A 16,283-nucleotide genomic window follows, 5' to 3' on the forward strand; every position below is an offset into this window, starting at 1 on the left:
GGACCGGCAAATTCAAAAGCACAACTTTCAGAAATATCATGTATTCATGGTAAATGCGTTCTGGAAAATAATACCAAACATAACACTTGCATGTACTGTACCGATTCGGTAGATATCCTACATGTTTGATGACAGAGTTCAAGCATTTCTCTGCTCAACCGTAAAATAATTGTCAATGAGCCAGCTGATAGATTACGTCAGACGCTAGTATATCAATCCGCCTTAGCAAGATGACGCAAACAAATGTAGTCCATCAAGAAAAACTACAGTGAAACATATCATATTTTAATAAACGAGATTTATTCATTCAATAACGTGGGCATAGGTATATGATAAAGAGGTTATCCCTCGATATCACCTCTTGGTAGGGTCGTATTGCTGCTCGTGCGGTTGTGGGCCGCATCACACTCGTCTTCGACTCGTGTGATGTGGCCCACAACCGCACTCACAGCAATACGACCCCACCAACAGGTGATATCGAGGGATAACCTCATAGTATCATATATTTTTGCAAACAAATTTGAGACCTAGTTGGCCCAACAGGAAAAATCTCACAGTGACAGGGGCAGAAATATTGATGTGGCTTTTCATGGTAAATCACCGTAAGCAACAGTACAAGTTGTATCTAGATCACCATCTCTCCTTGGAGTGTCTATTAGCTATGTGATATCTTGCAGATTATAACATAACTGTTCCTTCCAACCTCAGAATCTGTAAGTACTGCATAAACTGCCAGGAGTAACAGTTCGATGCAATTTATTCCAATGTATTCAAGTTGGCAATTGTGCTCACTACTGAAACTGATTACCATTCATTTTCAGATACTGAGGAAGTGAATGCAGAATTCCTAGTTCCTGGTGACGTCATTCTGATTCCGTCTACGGGATGCATGATGACTTGTGACGCTGTCTTGATCAGTGGAAACTGCATCGTCAATGAGAGTATGCTGACTGGTGAGTGATGCAATGTAGTCATGGCAACATAATTTCCAAGAAATATATCAAAAAGGGAAAATTGCAGAACAGTCTCTGAATACTGGCATAATATTCATGCAGTATAACCATGATAGTGGGTGGTAGCCTCAATGCTACCCGGATGGAATTAGGAAGTGAACTTCTCTCATCCCAGTAGCATAATTTCCATTGTATGCAGACCATATTAAAAAGAGGGAAAAAAATGATAAAAAAACTAGAGCAATGGTGTAAGGGTCTGTTAGAACACTACAACTGCTCTGCCAGAGTACGATATGTGTTTGTTTGTTAGGTAAGGCTGGATTATTTTCAGTATGTATGCGGTTTTTACCAAATGCTTACTTCATAAATTGTGTTCACTTATTGGTATTACTCTGTTTTTTCCCATTGGTGTTTAGGTGAAAGTGTACCAGTCACTAAGACTCCAGTGCCACACAGCCATGGTACTTCAAGCACAGAGTCACCGCTCTACATCCCTGATGAACACAAACGACACACACTGTTCTGTGGTACACAGGTGATACAGACAAGATACTATGGCAGTGAGAGAGTCAAAGCTGTAGTTGTCAGAACAGGTGTGTACAGACAATACAACCAGCATACTGCAAGCAGTTCTGTTGTAGAGCTCAATGAAAACATTACAGTAATGTCACAGCGTACTAAAATGTTTTACTAGAAGAAATAAAGTAACTGTGCTCTATTGAATCAAAGAATCCACAAAACAATACTTTAGTTTCATATACAACATATCATGATTTTGTAAAGTTTTGCAGATCTTTTACTAAGTTTTCTTACATCAAATCATTTCATTATGATACAAGGTGAAAATATGCATTCATCCTTTGTGATGTGAAAATGAATCAGACATGGTAGTGGTGGCAACCTTTCTGATAAAATTAAAGGCATGGCCCACACCATTTAAAAATCAACCTAACTCTGGGGGTCCATCTACTTCAAAAAGCTGTTGGAGGCCCCCTAAGAAACTGCAATTTTTTCATGATGAAAAATGGGCCCGGCGTTCCTCAGTTGCACTGCCTTTCTAACCCTTTCAACACTGTGGTTTGATCCAAACCCACTATTATCATTGTTGAGTGTGGACCTGTTTACAGGGAAGTGGGGGTGAGCAGGTTAAATGGCTGCCAGTGCTTTTAATGTGCCACTTCCACTTACTTGATATTAGCATTCAAACTGATGGTGCACCTGTATATAAGAAAAACTTGCCAACTTTCGCTGTGTACTTTGACCTATGTGCTTGACAACATAACAGAAAGTTGAAAGTTCATGGACCTCTACCTTTGTGATTGCAGGTTTCATGACAGCCAAGGGAGAGTTAGTCAGATCCATCTTGTATCCAAAACCAATGGGATTCCGATTCTACACCGATGCAATGAAGTTCATTGGCGTACTCACAGTCTTGGGTGAGTAGAAATAATGCTGCTTTATTAAATGATTCGTTTGTTGAATGTCTCATGCTATGTTGGTTTCATATGGAAGCTGCTCTCTATGATATTTAACATTCAGATTCACATTCAGATTCAGATCCACAGAATCTGGTCAAATAGGTTTTTCCATTTATATTTTTTTAATTCAAAAGAGACTTGGATGTGTGCGATTGGACTGTTGCCATGCTCCGAAATTCCACTCACAGATCTCTGATTGGACAGTGTCACTAGAATTGTAAAATTTTATTAACTACATAATGTAGCTTTTGATGCATTTGTAGTTTGTTTGTTGTTGTTCTGTATACAAAACAGTTTCTTGTTCTACCGCCAAACTCATGTCTGTAAGAATTGTCAACATACCCTGTATTTGTACAATGCCCAATTCTACTGTTAATGATTGACTTGTCAACAATATTCATGCTCATTGTACACAATGTTTGTATTCTAAAATACTTAGGTAGTGGAATCGATCCCAGGGATCAAGTTTGTTCTAGTCTGTAAGAGCATTATGAAAGTGTCATGGTCTTTTGTTTTCCATTGAAATTGTAATCTAGTAAGTAAATTTCCTGGTCAGACAATCTGGAAGTATTATCAAAAAAGTTTCAGGGATTGTCCCTTCAGTAAAACAGCTTTTCAAAATTCAGTTTCTTTCTTTTTTATAGAGAGCCACTACTGAGACATTTAATAATGTTATAGAAAGTTTTCATTTTGATAGCATCAAATTCCGACAATGAATTTCTGATTCACATTCATCTGTTTTTCTTTTCAGCTTTACTTGGACTTACATACTCGCTTACTATCTTCATCTTGAATGGGGTTAGTGTTTTTACATCGTTAAAAAACAAAAATGTTTGTCAAAAGTGTTCGTCATAAGTGTTTGTCATAAATTTTCTTTGACACAATTTATTATACTGATAAGTTACTGAATTAGCAGCAGAGATGTAAATGTCAGTCTGTGTGTCCAATTTTTAATTCTATTTCAAAAAGATTTATACACAGCTGTGACATTTTGCATTGAAAAAATCAAATACATTTAGTTTGTATCTGAAGGTGTGTGTTCTTGAATCCTGGCTCATACCAATATTTATATCAGCTGACACTGCGCTGAAACTTAATAAGATTTCTGTAATTTTTTCAGGTGCCAATCAAGGACATCATCTTCAAAGGTCTGGATATCTTCACCATTGCTGTGCCACCAGCGTTACCTGCTGCCATGACAGTTGGTACAGTGTATGCTCAGAGTAGACTGAAGAAGCAAGGAATATTCTGTATCAGTCCACCCAGAATCAATGTCTGCGGCAAGATCAAGTTGGTCTGCTTTGATAAGGTATGGAATTGGACAATGTAGCCATGAGACATTGCATAATTCCCAGTTGTTGTGGATCCCACACTTCATCTTTGAAGCATAACATAGTATCCATGTATGCAAAGCATATAATAGAGTATGGTTTCAAGATTGCAAATTCAGTAATCGTAGCTCATTCACAGTGGCAAATATTCAAAGCTGGCTGATTGTGCGCTCTGTAGGATGCTAAACTTCTTTTTTATAAAGGTTTTTCATTGTTTACTGTACAAGCGATCTAGCAAGTATTCTGTTGCATCACACTATAATAAAAGCATATTTCTTGTCATTGTAACACAGACTGGCACCCTAACTGAGGATGGAATGGATCTATGGGGTGTAGTTCCACTTCAACAAGAACACTTCCTGCCTGTGGTGCAGAGAGTTGGTGAACTGCCTAGGGGGCCCTTTTTATCTGCCATGGCAACGTGTCACTCCTTGACTATGATTGAAGGAAATCTGACTGGTGACCCCCTAGACTTGAAGATGTTTGAAGCAACAAATTGGGTGAGTGGCAACTTCTTTCATATCGCCTGTTTGACAAACACTGTGATAAAATTTGTTAGATGTTCTATAATGTGAAAAGGCCATGTAGAAAAAAGAAAGCAGGGCTCTTTTTATTGGTAGAAGACATTTCTTTTGCTGCAACATCATCAGTGGTTACAGCTCAATGCGTTCAGCTGATAGATGCTCCATTTTATGAAGCATTTTTGTAAAATACTTTTTCTTGTTCTTCTCGTAAAATCATTTCAAAGTTCCCGGTGTATAACTTCTAATAAAGCCTGTACATGTATGTGTTGGAGGTCCAATATTATTGTTAATAATTGAATTTTTGTTTGCCTAGAATACATTTGTGAACTATAAAATTGCATATTGTAGACAATGCATTGCGTAAGCAAGGCTAATACTGAGTATTTCAACATTCTTTGGGGAGAAGAAGAAGTAGAAAATGCTCTTGTTTTTAGAACAAATATATTGTAATGATAGTCACACAGTACAAACTCAGTATATTCTTTGTTTTGGTAGGCCAATCCTGACAGATATGCAGATCTGTGTGTCACTGATGTGTCTGGTAAATCAGTATCTAAACTGTATTTTTCCACTTTCTGCAGTTGTTAGAAGAACCTGGTAAAGACAGCACCAAATTTGACAGTATCATGCCCACAGTTGTAAAACCAATCACAGCGGATACATTCCTATCTGAGGAAGTGGCAGAGGTTAGTTTTCAATTTCATTGTTCCATTTATCAAATATTTTCCGTGTGAAAACAAAATCATGACTAGTGTGTTCATCTTATAAGCCAGATGCTGGATAAGTGGACAAACCAGTAACTAATTTTGCCAGATTATTTTGCCTGTCAATAATCTTCATACCCATGCAAAATAAACACTTTTGAACTTCCTTACATCCAAGGATGCCTACTTGTACATGTATCAATGACAACGTGTCAACTATTTGAAAAAATTTTGAACATCCTATAAAGACATCATCGCACATGTACATGCACACTTCCATTGTTGTTGATACCATTTTTGCAGCAGAATAATCTCTGAGAGTGTTTCGTTTTGACATTTTCTTGTAAATTAGAAAAGTGACAAAATGTAAAGCTTGATCTGGTCTTGGAGAAGTCAAGGTACTTTCAGTGTAATCTGAAAGTGGCTATGCTAACCTTTTCACTACAATGGTTTAGCCCAAACCAATTGTTATCCATGGTGAGTTTGGACCTGTTTACACAGAATAGGTTAACCCTGGCATTGGAATGGAGAACAGTGCAAACAAATGCACATACTAGTAGAAATATGTGTACATGTATTTCCGTAAACGTTTGTACAAGTAGATTTGTTTGTACGCAATTACGTGATCTCTTGGGCATACTGAGTTTGTGGAATATAGTGCATCCATTTTATTCTGGAGTTGAACCATCAGGAGCTAACAAGTTAATATCCCATTAAAGTGAACCTGCTTGTGTCTGATGAATGGTATTGTTTACAAAATCACTGTGAGTGAATGTACCCACGACCACAGAATGTCCTTGGGAGAAGGAATCAACCACTCAATCACTCTGTCACTGAGAAATCTCAGTACCTATAAAGTGTCCTAGTTATTGGCTGCCATTAACTCTCATTGTTTGTGTGCAAGTATTTCTGTTGCCCTTGGCAATGCCAATATGGTAGGTTTTGTTGTCAAGGCTCATGATAAAATGATACTGCACATTTATCTGTGTGTATACATACCGGTAGATAATATCCTATCTTATATGTAAGTTAATGCAAGCATGAAGGATGGTTTCTGAAAACGGCTTAAAAATCTTTCACATGATAAAAAATGTGTTATTGGCATCTGATATTTTTGATTTCAGGAGGGTAGAGTTTTGTAATCCATGTTTTTGTTTTTTTTTTGGCAGGTTCCATATGAGATTGGTATTGTGCGCCAGTTTCCGTTTTCCTCAGCCTTGCAGAGAATGAGTGTGATTACCAGAACACTTGGTGCATCTCACATGGATGTCTATGTGAAAGGAGCTCCAGAGATGATTGCTTCATTGTCCATCAAGGAAACCAGTGAGTCAAATACAGCTTGTCTTTGGTGTTTCCTACATTTCTGGTTGTGTAATCTAGTGACATTTATTCTTCAAAGCACCATTGCACCGTGTTCAAGTTCAAGTTTGCTTTGTAAAAGTGCTAAGATTGTACCACAATATTTGAAACCTTCTGAAAGGCCTTGGCAGCACACCAGCAATAGTGTTCACACTACAAAATTGTCTAGATCTGAAAGAAGTCGCTGGCTATGTTTTATTCTATGAAGGCAACAAAAGTTGACTTTTGCACTCAAAGGGTTAAAGGCAGTGTATATATAGTTGAATCTTTGATGAAAAACGTGCCCACATTGCCATACAAACAATCCTGGCAGATACACATATAGTGTGTTTCACTCTAAATTCCTGGGGAAACTGGTGGAAACAAAAAACTTCTTAAGTTACAGTGTCTGTACCTTGTTCTCAAATAGCTTCATAAATCAAGCCAATGGAAAGTCAATAATACTTCATGTTTTCTTTTGAACAGTCCCAGCCGACTTCCATGAAGTCCTTCATAGCTACACTAAGCAGGGTTTCCGAGTGATTGCCATGGCTTGGAGGTCAATGGAGAATAAATTCTCCTGGCATCAAGCTCACCGTATCGCCAGGTATGTAACAGTTTCTTGATTGATAGATAGAAAGTTACCCTGTTGATTCTCAGATACCCACAGGGTTTGATCATTGTGGCAATAGTGTCAGAGCCATGTACTGAAGGCATCAATCCATCACGTTACAGCTTTGTTTTTGTCAAGGGTATTGGAATGAATTATGATGATCTTTTACATCCAGGGTTCTGTAGTTGCTTGCTAGAAGTCTTGTGCAGTTACACGCCCAAGGCTAGTCTGTTTGTAAGGGTTGAACAGGTCTTATGTCAATGATTGATATGAATAGCTTTGCCTTGACACCGTAAGGTGTTTTCATTGATCATTGTAATTTACCGTTCCATTTATTTTGCAAATTTTATTCCTGCAAACAGAAAAAAAAAATTGGACGTTACAGAAAGTGTCAGAATGTAGTTCATGGGAAATTTTCAAGGATGTTTTGTCTTGATTCCAACATACTATGAACAGAAACTTGCAGGTGTTTACTATAACTTTGTGTGTAATGCAGATCTGTTGCTATGCATTGTGAATTTGCAGTTGTTTGATACAAATCTGTACTTGTGAGATGCACATCTTTAATTATGCTATGCAATCTTGTATATGGTACAAATCCACAGCTTGTGCAGTGCAAAGTCATGGTTGCTCTGTTGACATCCTAGTTGTGTCATGTTATGATGCAAGTCTGAAGTCATGTGTTATGAGAACTGTGGCCCTCCACCAATATACATGTACATCTTGTGTTAGTAGTCCTCAGACAGATAGAGAAATTCACTTCCAATGAAATATGTACTACCTAACACACATGATATCTTTAAATCTGAAATCTGTCAGTCAAGATAGAAATTTCTAAAACTTTCTTCACATCAGCCATAATGATTACACTTAATGTATTGGAATATTCCTCAGCTAGTGAAAACACTCGTGTATCAGTTGTACATTGTATTGGCAAATTGATGCGACACTGTATAGTTTACAGTCCTAGCCATACTGTTCTATACCCATGTTTTTGTTAAGGCCAGTACCCCCCAGTAAATGTTACCAGGGTTCCCCTGTCATTTTACCGGGTTTCCCCTTGGTATATCAATGCAATCAGATTTAGGGACAGCAGAAATGTTACCGGGGTTCCCAAATCATTTACCAATGTTCCCCAACCTAAGCAAAAACACTGTATACCAGAAGAGACGGTATCCATTTTTCATGTGTAAAATCTTCATCCTGTTTGGTACAGGTCACAGAAAGTTAACATGATACATGAAAAGGTTGAATAACAACATAAACGTATGATTTTGTCTTATTTCCAGGAATGATGTAGAGTGTGAACTGAATTTCCTGGGTTTATTGATTATGCAGAATACCCTGAAGCCAGAAACCACTCCCATCATTCATCAGTTGAAGAGAGCAAACATCAGGACAGTCATGGTAACAGGTAAGTCAGTTCAGGTGAAAAAGGCCCATTGTTTTCAAAATTGATAATTTTCCATAATGTTGGATAACAATCGCAATAAAATCATGGTTAAAATTCAAGCTTTATGCTTTGTTACCATGGTTATGGATTGTTTATCCCTAAGGGAATCATACAAAACTTGGAAAACGTGATATTGAAACAGATCTCTAGATACTCTTTCACATAATTCTGGTTGACACCTTCAATGCTGTGCACAGTTTTACTATAGGTGGGGTTCTCATAGTATTGTAACAGCAAAATATAGCGGTAGCGCCCTCATCGACCATTCCTGCAAAATCTTTCTGAAAGGCACCCCTCTTTTTAGCTTCATGTTCAGCAATCCAGAGTAACTACAATTTGTTAAAGTTAAATGTTATGGGTGTTACTTTTCTCATTGTGTATCAAGAACAGTGTTTTCATTATGGTAGCTGTTTTGAATCTTTTTGTCATACTGATTTTAAATGTAATGTTCATGTGCCTCTGTATAGGCCCAGGCTGCTGTTAGATGTTTGCAGCATAAGAAACTTTTACATGATCTTCTATTTAACCTTGACACTTTGACCATTGGATAGTAACATCAGAAGAGGCTTGAAAAAATGGTACAAATGATATATAGTAAAAGAAAATCTCCCCTGTCTTCAGATACAGGGTTGATTTCCAGTTCTCATGCATAGGTGCAGTCCTTTTTAAGCAAAGCCAAGTCTCAGACATTCTGAACAGTTACATGTATCAGGTAGCACTTTAGTCAGAAAACTCAGTATAAGTTTCATTACAATTGTGAAGTTCCAAGCTTTAAAAATACATTTGAAACAAATCATTGAGAAAATTTGAAGTGTCCCTTCTCCCCAGGCCTAGCTCTGGTGATACAGCATTGATGTATTGTAATAGCGCCCTCTATCGATCATCCTTAGATTCTATTTTACTGTACCTTGTCTGTATGTTTTTGGATAGGTGATAACATGCTAACAGCAGTCAGTGTAGCCAAAGATTGTGGCATGGTTGAAGGTAAAGAAAAAGTGATACTGGTCAATGGACTGCCCCCTAGTGAGGGAAAACCAGCCAGTCTATCATGGGAGTATGAAGAAAATCCCAAAACGGCAGAAGTTGAGGTTGAAGTGGATGGAAGTATTCAATGTACAGACAGCGATATAAAGGTGAGATCCTACCGCTGTCATGTGATAATGTAATCTCAGTATGCAAGAAACTCTGAAATCAATGGCACATGTGATTTTCAAAGTATAAGATGATAGTGCAATCAGTGGTACCATGTGCCACATGTATTGAAAGCATTAATAGATGACAGTGTGTGTATTCTAAATCAGAGACAAGGGCCACAGAATGCGTTTTTACTGTTCTATATATCATGATGTTGCAAAAAATTGTGGACCATAGCGTTGCCAACATAAAAGCATCTTAATATGATGTGAAACATATATTCATGCAGCTCTTTCTTGCTAAGTTACCCATGATATTATGCACAGGAAGCCTTGTCAGAGTGCCACCACAGTATGGAGTGTGATCTAAACTATTGTATAGCCATATTCTCTTCAATATTGTGCATGAATACAGATATTAGATTCAGTAAAATGGGTAAAGGTGATCAGTCAAATAAGGAGTGCCAAGTACTTTATCCATGTATTCATTTTCCAGACTTACCATCACCACACAGTGGATATTGACAACCACAAGTTCCACTTTGCTGTCACTGGGAAATCATTCGGCGTCATCAAGAACTACTTCCCAGATTTGATGAAAAAGGTGAGATTTCCAGCACACTTCCACAATATTGTTAGGTAGGAATGTATGCAATATATATGCCTATTTGATTTTGCCATTATTGATAACTCTTCAAGCTCACAAATGAAAAGTTAACTTTCAAAGTTCAGGACTAAAGAAAACATTTTAATGCATACATGTATGAGAAAATATCATTGTACCGGTAAGCTTTAAAGACCTGAGATGAGTTGGAAAGCACAACCTTACAATTTATCTTTCTATACAGAGCAATTCAGAATCTGCATGTAGACTTTCACATACTGAACACACAGCCTTGGATTAATCCTGTCACAACTGCCCATATACAACTGTTATACTGTGATTGGTATGGAAGCTGGAATTATTGCTGAATGTTTTGTCCATTTTTTCTCACTTTCAGATTATTGTTAGAGGGACGGTCTTTGCTCGTATGTCGCCAGACCAGAAAACACAACTTGTTGAAGCACTGCAGGAGATAGGGTAAGAACAGACTGTATGGAGCTGACCTTTGCACTTTTGCACTTACCATATTTCTTTTATCTACTGAAATAAGGTGAAAGGTTATGACCTTTATTACTGTCAGCTGATTGGTCAAAATTATTTCTAAACCTTTGCAAGTGATGTTCATGTTGCCAGCCAATGATGCCGGCTGTGGTTGATCTGTGAAAGCCGTCACCCCTTCTGCCAAGTGTACCTGTCCAATCATACAATAGAAAACAACAGGACTGGACCAAGGCTGCAGAAAAAAGGTGTAATATCACAGCTTTTGTTGGAGTATTATTGACACTTTCTTGAATATCTCTGTCTTTCCTTTGTTACCCCAGGTACGGCGTTGGTATGTGTGGGGATGGGGCCAATGACTGTGGAGCATTGAAAACAGCCCATGCTGGTATTTCACTGTCAGAGGCTGAGGCGTCAGTGGCGTCACCGTTTACATCCAAGACACCAAACATCTCATGTGTACCAACTGTCATCAAGTGAGTATATCAGTTCTCTAGTTTTGTATTTTGTTTGAAGCTCGGTGTTAAGCTCTTTTGTACACTCAACATTTTGATTAAATGCAAATTAGCAGGCACACATGTTTATGTATATGTTTGACCAGGTGCGCGATTACAGATCATGCAAATCTTAATATAAGAAATCTCCAGTTGAGATTAAGGTACAACTTGTCTTGTCCAAAAAAATGAAGAAAAATTATTAGAAACAAGCAGACATCTGTGATGAGATCATAGAAAATATGAAACCATCCCAAATATGAGTGATGACTGTACGTGTAGCTGGAAATTTAGACAAACATACGTAGGATAAAAAAGACAAGCCAGAATGACCTTTTTCATGACCCCTACATGACCCTGGTTTTTTCTTTGGTATTGTTCCACCAGTTTCATTGAACATTTTGGAGCAGACAGTCATATTTAGAGAATTTGGAAATGAATTACCACTTTAACCTATTTTCAAACATGCATTTCCGTTTTTCTCACAGCTTTGTGTTGAATTTTGAATAGTACTGTAAATACCCTGCATTTCATGTCATATTGGATAGGGGTCATGGAAATCGCCTGTAAAGGGAAGATTTACAGTAACTACCAAATACAATGTATGGAAAGACAGCACTACATGCTCGAATTTCATCACAGAGCAATTTAAAGATGTGAATTTATACTTCTAAATGACAAATATCTTTTGTTTGGCTTTCAGAGAGGGTCGGGCAGCTTTGATCACTTCATTTGGTGTCTTCAAGTACATGGCCCTGTACAGTATGGTACAATTTGTGTCTGTAATGATTTTGTATTATGTAAGTTCTGTATTCCATTCACTTTCTGATAATGGTCACCTTTGACCCAAACACAGTGACCTTTGACCCTGTTGCCACCAGCAATGACTAAAATCAGCTACTTTTGTCTCAGAAAGATTGAATGCTCTATGCTGGTATTTATTTCAACTTTCAAGTGATGGTGACTTTTGGTGTTTTTGTTTGATGTTGGATGATTACAAAATCGGGAAAAGCAAAAAATAATGGCAACAATTTTGGCAAGAAATTTTAACACATCTTCTATATTGCTTCCTTCAGATTCAATCCAACTTGGGTGACATGCAGTTCCTTTATGTAGATTTAGTGATTACTACAACCGTAGCAGTTCTCAGTAAGTATCAAGTCTCCCTCAATGAAATAATAGAACATAGTGTGCAGTGAATATATATTCTCACATTCCTGGCCGCCGGTAGTGCGGGATCGATGGTGTGGGAAAAAGATCCCACACTCTCAGAAATCGTCCCACACTCTACAGTAAATATTACACGAGTTCTGATTGGATGATAAACAGTCTGTTTCGTTCCACGCGCAAAATGTTATCCAATGGCACGACGAGTAACACACGGGCCGGAACTACAAAGTAAGCAGGTCGGAGTACAGTGGCAGACGACAGAGTTTTCACGATTTTGGATAATGTTGTACATGTCCAATGTGAATTTAACACATTTTGTGGTCATGTGAGAAAAAGAATCTCACACACCAAGGACCTGGGATCAGATTTCTCACACGAGTTGGGGATATTTTGTCTCACACTCGCCTTCGGCTCGTGTGAGTCAAAATATCCCCAACTCGTGTGAGAAATCTGATCCCAGGTCCTTGGGGGTGTGAGATTCTATTAATCTAAACTCAGACACAAAAAGAGTGATTGTAGTGACATATAGCATCCATACATGTAGTCTAACGTAAAATATGACAAAGTTCGTGAACTCTGCCTCTGAGGAATTGTACATCAGCAAGGTAAAGACATCTCTGTATCACATGGTTGTACTGTCAGCATTATGTTATGTTTTATTCCTTTCTTGAGGAGGAACAGACCATGTATCATAGATGACTGATTACATCATAATTAACATTTTTCTCTCAAAACAACACATTTTAGAATGAAGTCTTGGGTATGATTGAAATGAAGTGGCTGGATCTCTGTTTTGATGAATTGTAGTTTACACCTTTACACAGGGAAAGCAGGATAATGTACAGTGATATAAAAATGTTTTAAAGAAAAACCATTTTGTTTCTTTGATGTGTTTTGGAATGACTGGCCATCCCATTTGTGACAGAAATGTTAGAATCTTACATATGTCACCACCCTTGACATAAACATTTGTGGTTACATGTATGTTTAGGAAAGAATAGCTACCGGGTATATTCCAAAATTGCTGAACACTAAGGAATTATTGGATGGCTTTTGAAGAAAATCCAAGAAAATGATATAATAAAATGCACATTTTGTTTTCCAATTTGACAGTGGGTCGTACAGAGGCCTATCCCACACTGGTTGCCGAGAGACCGCCAGGCAGCCTTGTTGCGCCACCAATATTATTTTCATTAATCGTCCAAGTTATGATCACCATAGCGATTCAAGCTGGCGCTTACTTTTGTCTGCTTGCGCAGCCAAGTTCATGGTGAGTAGTAGCGACATTCAAACATAGTGTTTAGCAGTGTACATTGATGTGCACATGTAGGGATTTCAATGTCTGTATTACTGTGAGCATGTGAATGTCAAAATATCAAAGCTTATTTCCAGTATTCCCTTCACTGCTATGAATTTATTAATGATCATGTCATACAAGCTACACATTGATTATCAATTTACATCATGACTTTCTTTGTTGAAGTCCTAGTGTAACTTTTGTTGACACCATACCATTACCATTGTAACCGAAAGTCCATTGAATGTCTTGCATTATTTAATAACAATCTAATTTGGGCTGTAGACAGATTTGCCAAAAGCATTAATTAATCATTATTATTTAATAACAAAAATTACTCTCAATAAAATGGAAATGTAGTCCGTAAATCTGTTTTAGAGAAAAGATCTTTGATAGACAATTTATAGGTTTTATAATCCCAAAACAGGTTTGGATACAATGAACTTTGACCACAAATCGACCTTTAACATTCTTGTTTGTTTGTTTGAACTCTTTCCAGGTTTATTCCTCTCTCACCGCATCACAAACAAGATGAGAATATCCTGTGTTTTGAGAACACTGTTATCTTCCTAGTGTCTTCCTACCAGTACATCATCTTTGCTGTTGCATTCTCCAAGGGAAAACCCTTCAGACAGCCCATCTACACAAATGGTGAGCACTCCAATCACACCCATCACCACTACAGTACAGTCCACGCAGAACCTGTCATTGTGCTGGCATTTTGCGAGCACAATGCCAGCACTCTTAGCGCATTATGCCAGCACAATTGGGTGTGAAGTGCCAGCATTTTACGAGCACTGTGCGAGCACTTTACGAGCACTGTGCCCGCACTGAACAAAATGTGCCCGCACAATGCGGGTATTGAACTCAAAAAAGGTAGTTGTCGGTGACAACATTGCTACACTTGCCTAACTGAAATTGCGGCGGCTGGGAGTAACTGAATAATCTTGAGTCCTAAAACCAGCTCCAAACTCTCTTTGTCTGCCTAAGGCAACTCTAAAATCCATAAAAAAATCTTAGTCGTAGACAGGTCACAGTAAGATAATATCACATGCGTACAGTATGCGTAGAGCTCCGAAGAAATCTACCTCAAACTCTGCTGGACCTCGACACTAGACCTCTCACGGATCGTGGTCTAAGGTTGGAACACGGACGTGTAGACCGCGGTGGTTAGACGTGCTTAGTGAAAAATTGCAACAAGTGAACATTATTGTGGCCATTTACAATAAATAAAGTTCATGATACGTATTAGTAATATCACAGGCACCACATTGTTATGCAATATGCCAGGGGAATTTTCTGAATGAATTCGTCAGTCATTTGCCGTAGAGTAGACATCGTACATGAACTAAGCATGATTGCGAAACCTGATACATAGAAGCACCAGATTGTAAACCATTTTATATTAGGGAGGGTGAAGAATAACAAGTTTTGAATTGTTGCCCGGTCAATTTGTTGTATTTGAAACAACGCATCCTTTTTACACAGGTAAGGAAACGAGAGCGCCCAGGAAATAACAACTAGCATCGAAATAAAATTTGTTTTTGAAATCAACAGCTTGTATTTTGTCCGGAACTTTTTACGATTACACGAACGACTTTGCTCTGGATCCGACTGTCTATAGTAGACACTGCAGTTAGCAATATCGAGTCACTATCATACTGAAGCAAAGTCAGCGGTGATGTCGTAGGAAAATGCAAGTGTTTTCATTGGCTTAATGATTTTTCGTGCTAATTCTGCCGTGTTTGTCGCAAAAAAAATCGAACTGAAGTTTCGAAGGTAGCCGAATCGGCGAACCATTTTGCTGAGATGCCAAGTCCGAGTTTTGTAGAGGCACCGTGGTCCATGGATGTCACGTACAAAAATACATCCGCGGTCTGTCCGGTCATAGACCTTAAAAACCGTTTTTAAAGTCTATGGTCCGGTGCGTGTCCCTTTTCAAAAATATCTGAGCCATCACGCATGCACTGTGTTGAAAGAGGGTCAGTAGTACACTCTACGACTAAACCAGGCACTGAGATGCCAGAATGTGAAACGAGAAAACCCAGTTCCAAAATGACCTATAAGTCGCGAAAATATCCAGACTGCAAACTGCATGCCCTGTCCGATGGGCATTTCCAAACAAATATGGCTACCGCTAAGCCCGAATCTGCCTCTGTAGTCATCGTGTAAAATAAAATTCTAGGTTTCGGTGAATAAAAGCAAGCGGCTTTATCCGACCGGGAGATATGACGACAGAAGTTCTAAACATTTATACAGGTCCTGTATTGTATTACGATGTACCGTCCCTCCACAGTTTGTAGAAAGTTAAAAGCATAACATTATTTTGAAAGTTATATCGATGCGATACATACTATTAAATCTGAAACTCTTTCTGTCAGTTTTGGGCTGCTGGTCTTCACAGCAACTTGCGTCTATCGGCTTTAAAAAACGTTCAAAATTTTCGGGGTAGACTTGAGTCGATACTGTCTCCTGCGTGAACGTCCTTGGACCAGAACTGCGACCTTTGTTTCATGACGAGTCAAACATACATTGAAATGTAAATGTACCAAATTTACAAATTGAAGTGACTTGACTGAACTAATTTCGTGGTCAACATGTATTTGACGTTCAGAAGTGACAGATAAAAAACGTGAATAATTGGTCAACATGTATTTGACGTCAAGAAGTGACAGATAAAACGTGAATAATTG

The 16,283-nt window shown here is 38.2% G+C and overlaps 1 protein-coding gene across 3 annotated transcripts in view; it reads left to right on the top strand.

Moving 5' to 3' along the window:
• The window catches only part of LOC139136696 (polyamine-transporting ATPase 13A3-like), a 72,948-nt gene that overhangs the window by 23,049 nt on the left and 33,616 nt on the right, over nucleotides 1-16,283 (top strand). For all 3 annotated transcript variants that reach the window (XM_070704486.1, XM_070704488.1, XM_070704487.1), the window contains exons 10-27: nucleotides 822-953; nucleotides 1,370-1,546; nucleotides 2,279-2,389; nucleotides 3,183-3,229; nucleotides 3,552-3,740; nucleotides 4,056-4,262; nucleotides 4,868-4,972; nucleotides 6,160-6,313; nucleotides 6,815-6,935; nucleotides 8,231-8,355; nucleotides 9,325-9,527; nucleotides 10,024-10,131; nucleotides 10,529-10,608; nucleotides 10,953-11,105; nucleotides 11,827-11,923; nucleotides 12,200-12,272; nucleotides 13,407-13,563; nucleotides 14,090-14,241. In XM_070704486.1, coding sequence (XP_070560587.1) covers nucleotides 822-953; nucleotides 1,370-1,546; nucleotides 2,279-2,389; nucleotides 3,183-3,229; nucleotides 3,552-3,740; nucleotides 4,056-4,262; nucleotides 4,868-4,972; nucleotides 6,160-6,313; nucleotides 6,815-6,935; nucleotides 8,231-8,355; nucleotides 9,325-9,527; nucleotides 10,024-10,131; nucleotides 10,529-10,608; nucleotides 10,953-11,105; nucleotides 11,827-11,923; nucleotides 12,200-12,272; nucleotides 13,407-13,563; nucleotides 14,090-14,241 — 2,391 coding nt within the window. The remainder of the gene's footprint in view (nucleotides 1-821; nucleotides 954-1,369; nucleotides 1,547-2,278; nucleotides 2,390-3,182; nucleotides 3,230-3,551; nucleotides 3,741-4,055; nucleotides 4,263-4,867; nucleotides 4,973-6,159; nucleotides 6,314-6,814; nucleotides 6,936-8,230; nucleotides 8,356-9,324; nucleotides 9,528-10,023; nucleotides 10,132-10,528; nucleotides 10,609-10,952; nucleotides 11,106-11,826; nucleotides 11,924-12,199; nucleotides 12,273-13,406; nucleotides 13,564-14,089; nucleotides 14,242-16,283) is intronic.

This window comes from Ptychodera flava, chromosome 7, assembly GCF_041260155.1.
Source record: "Ptychodera flava strain L36383 chromosome 7, AS_Pfla_20210202, whole genome shotgun sequence".
NCBI lineage: Eukaryota > Metazoa > Hemichordata > Enteropneusta > Ptychoderidae > Ptychodera > Ptychodera flava.